This window comes from Petaurus breviceps, unplaced genomic scaffold (assembly GCF_028583685.1).
Source record: "Petaurus breviceps papuanus isolate PSGF00001 unplaced genomic scaffold, PetGlider_PUasm1.0 90784, whole genome shotgun sequence".
NCBI lineage: Eukaryota > Metazoa > Chordata > Mammalia > Diprotodontia > Petauridae > Petaurus > Petaurus breviceps.
Genome location: NW_027187345.1, coordinates 10,043,952 through 10,059,359, shown reverse-complemented (window position 1 = coordinate 10,059,359; position 15,408 = coordinate 10,043,952). Strand labels below are relative to the sequence as shown.

General features: G+C 36.8%; 1 protein-coding gene across 1 annotated transcript in view; it reads left to right on the top strand.

Moving 5' to 3' along the window:
- UST (uronyl 2-sulfotransferase) overlaps window positions 1–15,408 on the top strand; it is a 400,212-nt gene that overhangs the window by 150,384 nt on the left and 234,420 nt on the right. The window contains exon 2 of the mRNA XM_069069738.1: window positions 9,216–9,259. Coding sequence (XP_068925839.1) covers window positions 9,216–9,259 — 44 coding nt within the window. The remainder of the gene's footprint in view (window positions 1–9,215; window positions 9,260–15,408) is intronic.

The window sequence follows — 15,408 nt, the reverse complement described above, 5'->3', positions numbered from 1 at the left end:
CTCTCTCTCTCTCTCTCTCTCTCTCTCTCTCTCTCTCTCTCTCTTTTCCTCTCCCTCCCTCCCTCCCTCCCTCTCTTTCCACAGACACACACATGCACTATGGTATCTGAAAATTATTTTAAGAAAAAGACTAGGAAGCCTAGAGCTTTTGGGCAACAGATATAAATTTGAGGAAAAGGAACTATTCCATTTTCTGCAAAACACAAGCATCAAGAAATGATCACTTAGTAAAGTTCCAATAAAGCCATAAATGGGACAGACTAGTGAGCTGGCCTGGAACCTCTCCCTTTCTTTTCCTCATATCCTTGGAGACTACACTGAGTGGACAGACTTAAATGTACTTCCAATTCCCTTGGAATTCTTTAGAATTTCCATTTTGACTAGCTCATTCATTGGCAGGGCACATCCAAGCCATTCTGATTGAGGCAAGGCATAATTAAGATGAGATCTTTTGTTCCTCTTTGATTTTTTTTTAACTGGAAAGAAGGATTTATCTTCATAAAATGATAATAGGTAACATTGACATCACACTTTACATACATTATCTCCTCTGATTCTCATAGCAACCCTATGAAGAATGTGCTGTGATTATTATCCCCATTTTACAAATGAGGAAACTGAGACTCAGAGCAGTTACCTGACTTATCCCATGCCACACAACTATATTTAAAATATTAGAACCTCTTAGCTGGTTTGTTCTTTATAGCATAAACAGTATCATTTGAATTTTTGAGAATTGTTGGTTCTTATATTCATAATAATCATTCCTAAAAGATGATTAAATTTGTTCTAGAATGACATCCTTTCGGTTTCTCCATTTGTCAGTCAGGCAAGTAGGTGGCATAGTTCATAGAGTATAAGGCCTGAAATCAGGAAGACCTGAGTTCAAATGCAGCCTCAGACACTTACTAGCTGTGTGACTGAGCAAGTCACTTGACCTCTTTCTGCCTCTGTTTCCTCAACTGCAGAGTGGGAGTGATAATAATTAACACGTATATCCCACGGTGGTCATGAGGATCAAAAGAGATAATATTTGTAAAGTACTTAACATAGTGTCTGGCATGCTTAATAAATGCTTATGCTTATTTCTTCCCCTTCCCCTCATCTAGAAACTGGAAAGTTATGTAGTTAACTCTTTTTTTTTTGTTTTTATTTTTTTATTTTAATTAATTTGTTTGTTTACTTTTAGTTTACATGATTCAATTACACAATTCCTTGAGTTTCACATTTTGTCCTCCTCCCTCCCCTCTCCTCCCATGGCGGCATATAGTCAAGTATAGGATCTGCAAATACTTTCACATTATACATTAGTCAGGTTACAAAGACGGATTTTATCAGATGGAATGAAAAATGGTAAAGAGGACATAAAACCAAACAAGAGAAGGAAAAAGATCAGGTATTTTGCTTCCATTTGGATATAGACTCAGTTCTTTCTAGTTCTTTCTCTGGATGCATACATTTCTCTCCATCATGCGTCTTTTGGGATTGACTTATATCACTGCATTGCTGAGAAGAGTCCAGTCTATCAAAGTTGGTCATCACACATATGTTGTGTCTGTAATTGTGTACAAATTTCTCCTGGTTCTACTCTTCTCACTCAGCATCAGTTTGTATAAGCCTCTCCAGGTCAATATGAAGACCATCTGCTCCTTGTTTCTTATAGCACAATAGTATTCCATAACATGCATATACCACAACTTGTTCAGCCATTCCCCAATTGATGGGCACCCCCTTAATTTCCAATTCTTTGCTACCACAAAAAGAGCTGCTATAAACATTTTTGTACATATGGGTCTTCCTCCCACTTCTATGATCTCTTTGGGATATAACCCTAGGAGTAGTATTGCTGGGTCCAAGGGTATGAAATTATTTATAGCCCTTTGGACATAATTCCAGATTGCTCTCCAGAAAGGCTGGATCAGTTCACAACTCCACCAGCAATGCATTAGTGTTCCAATTTGCCCACATCCTCTCCAGCATTTGTCATTTTCCTGTTTTGTCATCTTAGCCAATCTGACTGGTGAGATGTGGTACCTCAGGGTTGTTTTGATTTGTATTTCTCTAATCAATAGAACTCTCTTTCTATGATATATTGCATGCAACAAAGTAAGAACCATGCTACATGAGATTTCTAATATGCCAAAAGAATTTACCTATGCTAAAAAGTAACCTATATGAAAAGGCTAGAATATTTCTAGGACCCTCTGATGGGTGCCCAGGAATGGTCCACTTCACTTTCAATCTTAGATGTATGTAATCCTTTTACTAATCATACAAATTATTCATATTGACTGTGAAGTGGTAGACAGCTAGGTGGTACTCTTATTAAAAAGTATACTGAACTTGGACTCAGAAGAGACCTTGGCTTGAATAATGACTTTCACTCTTAATAGCTGTGTCACCATGGATAAATCACTTAACCTCTCCAAGCTTCAGCTTCCTGATCTATAGAATGGGGGCAATGAGACATACCTCACAGGTTTGTGTGAGTATAAAAATGTACACAAATGCTTTGCAAACCTTATAGTCTCTATGTTAGCTATTACTTTCCCAATTTTATAGAAGAAAAAATTGTTAAATATAGGCTACACAAGACTTTCCCAAAGGGTCTAGTCTGTTACAGAGTCAGGATATTTTCGAGAACTCTCGAGTCCTGAGCCAATGCTCTTTCCATTAGACCATATGGCACTGAGACTGTAAATGACTCCCTTTTAGTAACACCAAACTACCTAATAGGGAAGAAAAATAGTCTTATTTTAGAAATGCTAGCTCATTAATCTTTTACTTGTTATTATGTACAAGAAGGTTGTTTTTTTTTTTCACCCTCCTCAGTTGATTTGATTACTGAGGGTTTCTCCCAAAGTAGTGTTGGGTTGGGTTTTTTTTTTTTTTTACCTACCAGATTTTATTAAGTTCAAAAATACATTTGTTAAGCCCATAGAGATTGCAAGGTAGTCTAGTGCATGGAGCACTGGGCCTGGAGTTAGGAAAATCTGAGTTCAAACCAAGCCTCATATATTAGCTGTGTGACCAGAGTGCCAGTCACTTTACCTCTGACTGCCTCAGTATCCTCATCTGGAAAATAAGGATGATAATAACATCTACCTCCCAGAGTTCTTGTGAGGATCAGAAGAAATAATGTTTGTAAAGTGCTTTGCTAAACTTAAAGCACTATAAATGTTGCTATTATTATCATTACCATTGTTAGCATTGCTGCTGCTGCTGCTGCTGCTTTTGCTGCTGCTGCAACTACTACTACTACTAGTACTACTACTACTACTAGTACTACTATTACTACTACTACTACTACTACAAGACTATTTTAACACATGATCCCTGTGTTCATGGAGCTTATAATCACACTGTATTTATATCTATCATAGAAAATAGTGCTCTAACGTGACATTCTGGAAAGAAAGATACTGAAAGTCATCTCTCCCTTACTCCTTGTGGTCCACGAGGTGGATGACTTACTGGCTCAAAAAACAAATTTTTTTGGTACAGTGCCACCACGCTGGAGGAAAATTAGGCAGCCTCTGATTGCTCAAGATTTTAGCAAAGGGCCAGAACACATGTCATTCTTAATGGAACCAAAGCATGAATGCTCAGCTTCGTTGGCAGTGCTCCAATTCATCCCCCTTGCCACAATCCAATTCTATAGTCAAGAAACTGAAGCCTTAACTTTAGTACTATTACCCAAAATGACCAGCTCAGTCTTCATTCATTTAGGATACTGATATAAAATGTATCCATGTGATTTGTTGCCCTTATCTTCAAATGGAATGCCTACTACTAAAAGAAGTCATTGTCAATTGCATTATCATTTCTGTGATATCAGAAGATACATTACAGACCATAATTACAGATGTATAACAACTTTCTCAGTGAGATGGAGGGTGTGAATTTATAGTGCTCACGTGGAGGACTTGAAATTGGTAGTCGCCGTTTTATTAGTGAACTTGGTAAATACTTCAGTAAGATATCTTGTCAATGGAACAAGGATTGATAAAGTTGAAGAGGGTTCATTTGTATACATTTTCAGATTAAAAAATGCCAAGGATAGGAGCCATAGTCATTCATTATGAGAGGAGATGAAAGTGGCATTGTTCTGTTGTATTAAAGATTCCAAGATCTGTGCCTCCTTGATTGTTGTCCTGCGTTCTCGAAGAGGACCAGAATGAGAACACTGTACTAGAATCAAGTTGTGGTATTTTTGACTGGCTGATCAAACCAACATGAGCTTGGAATGCTCCGTCACAGGTGGGACACAAATAGTCCATGTGAACATTGGAGGTGGATTCTCTAACTGTACACATCTTGAATTTCTTTTGAGCTACTTCAATTCTGCTTTGTTCATAGAGCACAGCACCTTCTCTGATGAAGGCGTGCCCTGCTGGGCAGTCCTATGACACATCTCCCATGTCACACAATCAATTCCAAAGTTCTTAAGAGTGACCTTGAGAGTATCCTTATATTGCTTTTTCTGACCACCACATGAGTGTTTGCCCTGTGCGAGTTCTCCATAAAATAGTCTTTTTGGCAAGTATGCATTTGGCATTCAAACAATGTGGCCAGCCCATGGGAGTTGCACTCTCTACAATGGAGTTTGAATACTTCAGTTTAGCTTGAGAAAGGACCTCATCCTATCAGGTGATCTTTAGAATCTTCCTAAGATGATTAAAGTGGAAGCCATTCAGTTTCCTGGCATGGCACTGGTATACTGTCCAGGTTTCACAGACATACAACAATGAGGTCAGCACAACAGCTCTGTAGACTTTCAGTTTCTTAGCCAGTCTAATATATTTCTTTTCTCCTACACTTTCCTTTGGAGCCTCCCAAACTCTGAGCTAGCTCTGACAATGTGTACTTTTATTTCTATAGCTTCTCTTTTTTATTTATGTGCTTTTAATTTCAGTGCCACCACAAAAGTTTTTCTCTAAAATCTCACTATAGTGTAAAGGTAACCCTGGCTCCTTGAAGGCTGTATTGGCATCATCTAAGTTCTAGTAGGTTCTGTTGTTGTTCAGTGGTTTCAGTCATGTTTGATTCTCTGTGACCCATTTGGGATTTTCTTGGCAGAGATATTGGAGTGGCTTGTTATTTCCTTTTCTAGCTCATAGTATAGATGAGGGAGATTAAGTGATTCACCCACAATCACACAGTTATATACATATGTAAGCATACATACATATATATGTATATACGTGTGTGTATGTGTGTGTGTGTGTGTGTGTGTATGTTTGTATCCTGTAAGGTTGTACGAGATTTCTTTGGGCCCAGCAAATAATGAAGAACAAGGCATGGGGGATGAGTTGTTTGTGGTAATGACCACATGGATGAAATCATGGATTTATTGGATACATGTGTGAGTCATTGATAACCTGCATATTTTTATGAGACCTAGCAGAGTAATGAAAGATTGTGTCTCAAGTTAGTTCCCCTTTACGGGTTTGTTTCCTTGCCTGTAAAATGAGTGGGTCCTAGCAGATCAGGGGTCCTTAATCTGGAGTCCATGAACCTTTATTTTTATATATTTTGATAATTTTATTCCAATATAAATTGATTTCCTTTGTAATCCTATTATTTTCTTCTATGCATTTAAAAACATTATGAGTAGGGAGTCCATAGACTTTACCAGACTGCCAGAGATCCACCATGCAAAAATGGTTAAGAGCCCCACAATTAAATGATTGCTAAGGTTCCTTCTAGATTGTTTCTAGATGCTTCTATGATTTCTCTACTAGGTAGGTTAAGTACAGCATATAACATGATATCATGGCATGTGGTCCAAGAACAGCTCTGCCCTATTCTATTCTTTGAGCAGAGAGAATTGTTGAGAATTTTTTTTTTTTTTAGCATTCTCTCCCTGTCAGGGTTCCTATAATCTGTGTATTTTGGGGAAATAAAAAGACATGACTTCTCTAAGTGACCTTCTGAACTCTCTTGAATGAACTGAAAGTTCTTGTCAGTTGTTTTCCATGTGGTACAGTACAACACAGCTCTCAATCTCGTGAAACATCCTGGGCAGTCATGAGTCAAGGAAGACAGAGGCCCCACAAACCATGATGTTGGGCTCTTAGTATGACTCTATTGTTGGTGCAATTAGCATTTAAGGCTAACCTTTTTTTGTTGTTCAGTCATTTTTTTTCAGTCATGTCTGATCTCTTCATGACTATATTTGGGGTTTTCTTTTTTTTCCTTTTGTTTTGTTTTTGCTTTTTGGAGGGAGAAAGGCAGGGCATTTGGGGTTAAGTGACTTGCTCAAGGTTACACAACTAGTGTTAAGTGTCTGAGGTCGGATTTGAACTCAGGTCCTCCCGATTCCAGGGCCACTGCTCTATTCACTGAGCTACCTAGCTGCCCCTATTTGGGGTTTTCTTGTCAAAGATACTGGAGTGGTTTGCCATTTCCTTCCACAGCTCATTTTACAGATGAGGAAACTGAGGCAAACAGGGTCAAGTGACTTGCCCAGGGTCACACAGCTAAGTGTCTGAGGCCCAATTTGAACACAGCAAGAGGAATCTTCCTGACTCTAGGCCTAACACTCTATGCACGATGGAACCACCTAGCTATCCCAAGATAATAATAGTGAAGCATTTTGTGCCTTTTCTGGTATATAATAGAAACTTAATAAAAGCTTTCCCCCTTCCCCTCTACTCTGAAATCACAGATTCAGGCAAAAACCAAATAAAATCTCATCTTTTTATCTGGGAAACTGTGGGGTAGTAGAAAAAGCATTGAATCTCAGATCTGAAATCTTTGGTTCAAATTTTCAGTTCTGACACTTCTAAGTGACTGGAGAAGCCATTTCAGCACCAGTGATCTCAGTTTCCTCAAAATGAATGAATGGGTTTAGATAATGGCTAAAGTCCTTTTACATCCCTAAAATCTTCTGAGTGATAAGAGAGTGAGAATATTTTGTACTTTTAAGGACTGTAATATATATGCTTACAACGATCATTTGAAGAATGTTTTTAGAATTAGGTTTTTTTTTTGTTAAGTATTATAGAAATATAAATCCCATTGACTTTTAAAAATATATTCCCTCTATTTTTTTTTCAAACTATAGATGCAGGACCATTTGGCCTCACAGGTTTCTTAATTCATGGATTTATGTGATAGCTATTAATGCTCATTACTATCAATCTTGGACAGTTTATAATTGTATAAAATCCAAATAAAAAGTGAAAGTGATTAGACAAGCTAATGAATAAGTGTAGAGCAAAACAGGAACCAAAAACTCTTGTTGCTAATGTTTATCTATCTTACTTCTACTAGATGAACGAAACTGATGAAACATCTCTTTCTTCCTTGTGTTCCAGCTATTAACTCATCTTTTTTTTCTCTACTGGGAAGTTCACTCCTCATTAGGACTGAGAAGTTGCTTCTTTTATTCCTTAATTGTCTTCTTCTCTGTAGATCTTTCTATAAGATTTCTATCATATCATATTATATCATGTTATGTTATATAATATTATATTATATTGATTATATTAGTGTATATAGTTTCGAGATATATTTAGATGTTTCCCTCTTCAAATCATCTGTAATCTCAGATTATAAATATATAGTATCTCTTGTAGAAAGGGAGTGTGATATAGTAGATAAAGAAATCAGGAGATCTGGCTTCTAGACCTTACATTAAGTAGCTGTGTATATGTGTGATCTTGAGAAAGTCACTTAACTTCATACTTTAAGCCTCACCTTCATCTTCTATATAATGCTGAGAGTTCAACTAGATCATAGGATCATAACTCCAAGGGCTGGAAGGGACCTTAGTTACCATCTAATCTAATTCCCTAATTTTACAGAAGAGGAAACTGAAGACCAGAAAGGTTCCCTGACCTGCTGAAAGATAAACAGGTAGTGTCAGAAGTGGGATTTAAACACAGATTCTCTCTTCTAGATACAGTGCATTTCTCTAATATTCCTCCTACCTCTAAAATTCAATGATTCTGCTACATCAGTTCACATAACTATCACTGCAACAAATTTGTAGTATTCAGCATCACAGATTTAAAGCTATAAATAACCTTAGTCAAATCTTATCCTTTTTATAAGCAGTAAAAGTCTAGAAAAATTCACCTAATACTAGATTTCTAAGTGATGTTTTCATTTCAGGGCAGCAGCACAAATGACATAACATTATGGGATAATCTAGTCTTTTACATTTATAAGTAATAACTGCAAATTATGAAAATATACTTTTTTAAAGTGAGGACAAACAGAACTTTTCTCCCTAAGGAAGGGAGAATATTAAAGAGACAAAAGAGTGAATTCATAAGGACAGCATGGGGAGAAAGAGTAGTGATTATGAAAAGAACAGTTTAATGGGAAAGGAAAGGTGACCTCAAGCTATAGGAAATCCTCTAATGAAGCCTTCTTTGATTGCCTCTCTAAAATGCTTTTAGCCTGATACTGCATTTCATTGTTCATTGCCTGACATCTGTGCCATATGCATTTAAACATAAACTGTATTTTTTGTATATACCATTTTGTAAGCCGGCTTATCAGAAATATAAACCAAGAAATATAATATGATCCAAAATTTTATCTGATGAATGCAGCTATTGATTATTTTATTTTGCATTGTTTACTAAAAAGAAATTATTTAAAAGACTAATTTTCTTTTTACTAACAACATTACATTGTTTGCATATTTTGGTGTGGTGGGAGAAAAGCTTAGTTTTAACTATGAACAAGTCATTTTAATTTCTTTCAGCCTCAGTTTCTCATCTGGAATCATGTTTACATTGACTATCTAACAAGGTCATTGTGACAAAAGAACTTTATAACCAATAAAGCACTTTTATAATTACGAGTTATCATTCCTGTGATAACTTAAAAATTAGTCCAGTGGTGGTCAACTTTCTAGTCATGGACTGGTCTAGCATGCTGGTCCTCAGTGTACAATGAGTCCAATTGCTGGGTGAATAACAGCAGACAAATAGTTTATCTGGTGCTTACCATGGTTTCTGGCACATATTAGGCCCTTATTAATTGTTTATTGGTGGACTGGGCATGTACTTTTCCAGATTTGTAGGTCTGTTTAGAACTTGTAGTACAAAATCTTCTAGAACTTTGAGAATTCAAGTTAAGCTCAATTCCACAGTGAGGCACTGAATTGGGACATCAGTGGATGATATAATTAGTATAATTATTATAAGTAAATAATACAGTTCTTCTCTCATCTACTATTTTTCTTTTTTCCCTAGGCAATTCCACTTATTTGGATGACCATGGACCATTCCCTAGCAAGGTAGGGTGTTTATAGAGAGTATGAAAATGTCACCTTATTCTTTGGTTTGTGAATGCACCAACACGTATTCATTGTCTCAGAAAATGTCATTTTCAGAACTTTCATAAAACAGATCAGTCACACAGATAATGGAAAACAAGGGCTCCTTTTTCAAGTGAAAACAAATCAGTATAAATATTTCCCCTTTCTAAAGTTTTTCATAGAACAAAAATTTGGAGTGGAGAATTATTCTTTTAATTGTCTCTTTTGTTTATTGTAATTTTTTTGGAACGTCAAAAATTTTCTGGTAATCATAATAAATTGGAAAGTTGGGGTTTTTAAGTTGCATATTGGGAATGCTGAACTGATTGGGTTTATTTTATGGTTTCTTATATGTCAACTTCTAATCTCACTGCTCATTTTCAATTTATAGGACTTTTGTTTTTGTTTTGTCTTTGTGTTGAACCAGGGTATAATGCCATTTATTTATCCAGCATGCCAGAATTAATATTTTGTACCAGATCAATATCATGGTCATTCTTCCCTCTAAATTTTTAAAAGGTGTGAATTGATGCCTGTGCTATATGACCAACAAACTATGAAGACTAATGTACACGCAGAGTTTAGTGCTGGAATTCAATTCAAAAATCATTAAATACATGTTCTGTGAAGGGCACTATGGAGAGAGCTGAAGGAGGTACAAGGAAATAGGTCCCTGTTAGAGTTCCACAATTTCTGACACTAACATGTCAGAGAATATAGAGGACTTAGAAGTCATTCTAAAGAAAGCTGACTTGAGAAAATCAGCATCGCCCCACCCTTTGGTGTTTTCATTGCTCAAGACTGCAAAGAGCACACAGCACATATAAATGCACAAGACTTTCCTCAGGATACATAAAACACATGGGAACATAAACATAGGTGTACAGGGAAGGTCACTCAGGTAACCAGATACCTGATAACTGCACTGCTCTGCCACAATCAAGTCTTGCCTGTTTTGTGTTTCCATTCTCTCTCTCTCTGTCTCTCTCTCTTTCTGTCTGCCTCTCTGCCTGTCTCTCTCTCTGTCTCTCTGTCTCACTCGCTCTCTCTCTGTCTCTTTGTCTCTCTGTCTCTTGTTTCTCTCTGTCTCTCTCTCTCTCTGTCTGTCTCTCTCTCTGTCTCTCTCTGTCTGTCTGTGTCTCTCTGTCTCTCTGTCTGTCTGTCTCTCTCCCTCCCTGTTCTATGTGTGTGTGTCCTGTCAACGCACCATCTTTAAAAATTATTTATTTATTTTTGTAAGTTTTCAACATTCATTTTTATAAGATTTTGAGTCTGATTTTTTTCTCCCTCCCTTCTCAACACAGCAAGCAATTTGATATAAGCTATACATGTACAATCATATTAAACATTTCCACATTAGTCCTGTTGTGAAAGAAGAATCAGAACAAAAGGGAAAAGTCATGAAAAAGAAAAAGATAAAAACAGTGAAAATAGCATGCTTTGATCTTTATTCAGACTCCATACATCTTTTTCTGGATGTGGATAGCATTTTCCCTTATGAATCTTCTGGAATTGTCTTAGATCATTGTATTGCTGCGAAGAGCCAAGTCTATCAAAGTTGATCATCACACAATGATAAGCACATTTAACTGTATAGACATAATAGGGGATAGGAACTAAACCTGTGATTTAATTGGTATAGGTACTGTAGGTGATTTCATTGGTATAGGAACTCCCAGATGAGGAAACTGCTTCTACCAATTCAGGCTGGCATTTTCTCTGCAACTTATAGTCTTAGAAAAGTGCTTAGAGGGCGGCTAGGTGGCACAGTGAGTAGAGCACCGGTCCTGGAGTCAGGAGGACCTGAGTTAAAATCAGGCCTCAGATACTTAACAGAAAAACTAGCCATGTGACCTTGGGCAAGTCACTTAACCCCAATTGCCCTCCAAAAAGCAAAAAAAAAAGTGCTCAGAGCATTGAGAATTCAAGTGACTTTCCCAGAGTCACACAGCCACCACATTGTAAGAAGCCAGAATTGAACTCAAGTCTTCTTGCTTCTAAGATCAACTCTCTATCCTTTACTTCACTGCCTCTCTACAAGCAAAATATAAAGCAGTTTAGGAAGATTGGCTCAGATGTTTGGGTTCTACTTGCTTTGATATACTACCTACAGGCATCCTTAGAATCAGAATGGAGTGAATGCTATCATTTAGGCTATAGGCAGCACTGGTGCCTTTATGTTTCTAAGTAGTAATTGCTAGGTAATGGTAACAATAAAACAACAATAATAATATTTATATAGTGCTTTATAACAAGTTAATAAAGAACTCAGAGTTTCCAGTGTAATAAGGTTATGACTGATGCAAATAATTTAAATACATAAAATATATGTGTTATATATGTATGCATATATGTGCGCACACACACATATACATTAAGTATATGAGAAGGGAACTATGGTGCTATGACAGTGGAAACAGAAAAGAAATGATGGAGAGACGTGATGGATGTGCAATCCACAGAGCTTAGGAACTGATGGAATATTATAGGAGTGTGAGAGAGGGCAGAGTAAAATATAACAACACAATTTCAAACATGGGAATAAAATGAATGGTCGTGACAGTAACAGTGGCAGTGAAGTCAGCATGAGAAGCAGGTTTGGGGAGAAAGGTTTGCTTTTCGATAGAATGGGTATAAAGTGTCCATTCAGGTGAAGATGTCCTATAGCCCATTGGAAATGTGAGTCTGGGATTAAATATTTGATCAGTACTGGTGTTAAGAGACTTAGGAATCATTTGTGGAGACTATGGCCAAAGTCAGGGCAGTGAGAGTGTCAATATAGGAAAGATAAAGGGAGGATAGAAGAGATATATGAACAGGACATTGAGGAATACCCACTTTCAGGATTAGGATGGGGTCTGAGAAAATATCTTGAATTTGTCATTTAAAAAGTCATCAGTGTAGGAGTGGCTAGGTGGCGCAGTGAGTAAAGCACCAGCCCTGGAGTCAGGAGGACCCGAGTTCGGTTCCAGCCTCAGACACTTAACACCCACACAAAAATCTAGCCGTGTAACCTTGGGCAAGTTACTTAAAACCCAATTGCCCTCCAAAAAGGCAAAAAAAATTAAAATAAAATAAATAAAAAGTCATCAGTGGAGTGTTGGGGATGCAAGGGTTTAAGAAAAAGTGGAGAGGAATAAAAGCTTTAAAATAGACATCTTTTCCCACAAATTTGGCTATAAGTGGAAGAAAAGGGAGTCAAGAAAAGGAAGAAAATGAAGACAAGACTATTGATAGAGAAGGTAAAATATTCAAAGGAATGCTTCATTAGGATTAAGGAGATTTGAACAGGCATGTGGCAAGAATCTAGGGGAGAAGGACCTGAGAGAAAGTAGATGATTGCCAAAACAATGTCTTGGAGGAAGCAAAAAGTTCTATTACTGTTACTACAACAATTACTAATAGTGATGATGATGATGATGATGATGATGATGATGATGATGATGATGACGACAATTATCCTCTCTGTAGTGTTTTAAGATCTGCGAAGTGTTTTGTATGTTATTTCGGTTGATCCTAACAACAACCTTGTGAGGTAGTGGCTTTTTTATCCTCATTTTACTAATAAGAAAACTGAAGCTGAGAGAGGTTAAATGACTTGTCCAGAGTCACATAAGTAAGACCCTGGATCAAGATTTGGATGCAGATTTCCTTGACTCCCAGCCCAGCCCTCTATCTACTATGCCACAGAGGAATTAGCTTTAGAGAGAGGTTGAGGATAATTCTTTCTCTGAAGCAGAGGGGAAGAAGGAAAAATATATAATGATACTGAAAAGTTTTAAGGCAGGAATGTAGACAATTGAAGGCAGACCCATCAGATGCTTTAGGAAGCTAAGTCTTTAGAAGCAAGTGAATTTTGTAGGTTGTGAATGTGGCTTTGCAAGAGCATTTGTGGGGAATGAGATTGGGCATCAAGCAGTATTGAAGACCTAATGCAGGTCTTCAGGAAAATACTATAATAGACCCTATGTGGAATGCAAACAAAAAAATTTAAATAGTCCTTGAACTCTTGAAGTTTACATTTTAGTAGCAAGGGAGATATACACATAAGTACTCCTAATAAAAGCCATAATATGAAAATGTAGTATATAAACATTGCTGTTTGTTCAGATAAATTCACAATAAATGTATCTCAATGCACCTGCAAGAAAATGCACAATAGCTACTGTGCTATAGGGCAGTTAGAAAGGAATAGTGATCTATTTATACAAATTCATGCAAATGGTATTTGACATAAATAAATGAAGTTTCTATTTTCTCTTTCTCTTGTTAGCTCTACTGTATCTATACACAATGCCAAGGTTAATGGTTTTCCTTTATTCTGCTCCTCATAAATAGACACCGTACCTTTAAAAGACAAAGGTCCAGGGGCAGCCAGGTGGCTCAGCGAGTAAGAGCACTGGCCCCAGTGTCCAGATGACCTGGGGATCGAATCTGAGCTCAGATACTTAGCACCATACCCAGAAATAACTGACCGTATAACCTTGAGCAAGTTACATAACCCCAATTGCTTTTAAAAAAAAAAAAAGACAAAGGTACTATACTTAAATCTCCAACCATATTACAGCTATACTTTGGGTAGAGGGAGACCTAAGCAGTGATGTTCTAGACAGGAGAAGGCATAGCGAGAATGAATTCTTGTTCATTTATATCTGGGAGTAAGAAGGAGTTGATACTAGTTGAGAAGAGAAAGGTAATTAGCTGCTGGGAAAGAGCTCTTCTGGGGCAATGGTTACTCTAGGTTCTGGGATTGTAGATAAAATAATCACAGGATCCAGAATGCTGGAAATATATTTCCTATTCTAACCAGATCCTAGGACCCTCCCAAGCTAGCTCAAAATTAGGTTTGAAACTAATTTACCCTAAAACATAATTTAAGTAGTCTTTGCTCTATATGGAGAACTTTGGGAAAGAAAACCATGGTAGCACTGAACACCTAGAAGAGGAAAAGGAGACTGGAGAAGGGAAGGAATAATTTTAATTTCTTATTAGTACAGTCATATACTCTTCTTGTCTCCAGCATCACTACTACCATTTTCCACTTGATAAATCATCTGACATGAAACTTGTCAGTTACCCTAGACCTGTGCTTTCTCAGCCCCTTAACTCTCAGTACCATGGCTGCTAAGGAAAAGTAGAAATAAGTATTTAAAAAAAAACAAGCACAAAACATTAGCCAGGGAATCTCGAGATAAGGAAACTCCCTCTACCAATTCAAGTCAGCACCTTCACTGCAACTTAAAGTTAAGACTTTTAGAGCATTGTCCATAACATTGAGAGCCTACACGATTTATCCAGGGTCACATAGTCAGTATATTTTGGGGATCAGAATTGAAACCAGTTCTTCCTGGCTTCTAAGTTAGCTCTCTGGCTACTATGCCAAGCTACATGTTGAGCAGGTGTATATATAGATATATAAAAGATATAAACAAAATAAATAGAAGGTAATTTGTTGGGGGAGGCACAAGTATCTGAGGGAATTAGGAAAGATAGGTATGGCTGGTAGTGTAATTTTCTAAAAGAAAAAGAAATGTTGGGAGCATCTGAAGTTTGTTGTATCTATAAATAAGAAAATCAACACTATTTGGTCTGTGGTATGTGATACTTGGCTTCAGTTTCCCCCCAAAATAGAATTTTGACTTATGAGGACATTAAGAATGGAATTATGGAGCTAAAATAAAGGGGTACTTAAGTTGATAATGATGATGGGTAATGACAAAAATATGCTGAAAAAAAATTTAATGACTTCTGACTTTAGCATAATTACACCGACTTTCTAGAATGTATTATCTTTGCAGGATGAAAATGGAATCTTTGCAGGAATGAAAGCATATAGGGGGCCTTAGGGAGTTTCTTACTGATGAGAATAAACTGTAACATTCTTACTAACTTCAAACTAAGTAATAGAAAGTATCATAGCATTAAAAAATGTTAGGAAACTATTGTTCAGGATTTTAAAATAATTTTAGTATGTGGAGTCCATTTATTTTAAAGAATGTTGTAGAGTTTGAAAATAGAGATAAAAGTATAAGTAGGGATATATTTCTGTTCAGTATAAGAACTAAATAAGGTTCCCCTTAAGATAGTTAAGCACAGAGTCAAAGATAGTTATGGAACTTTTATAAAAA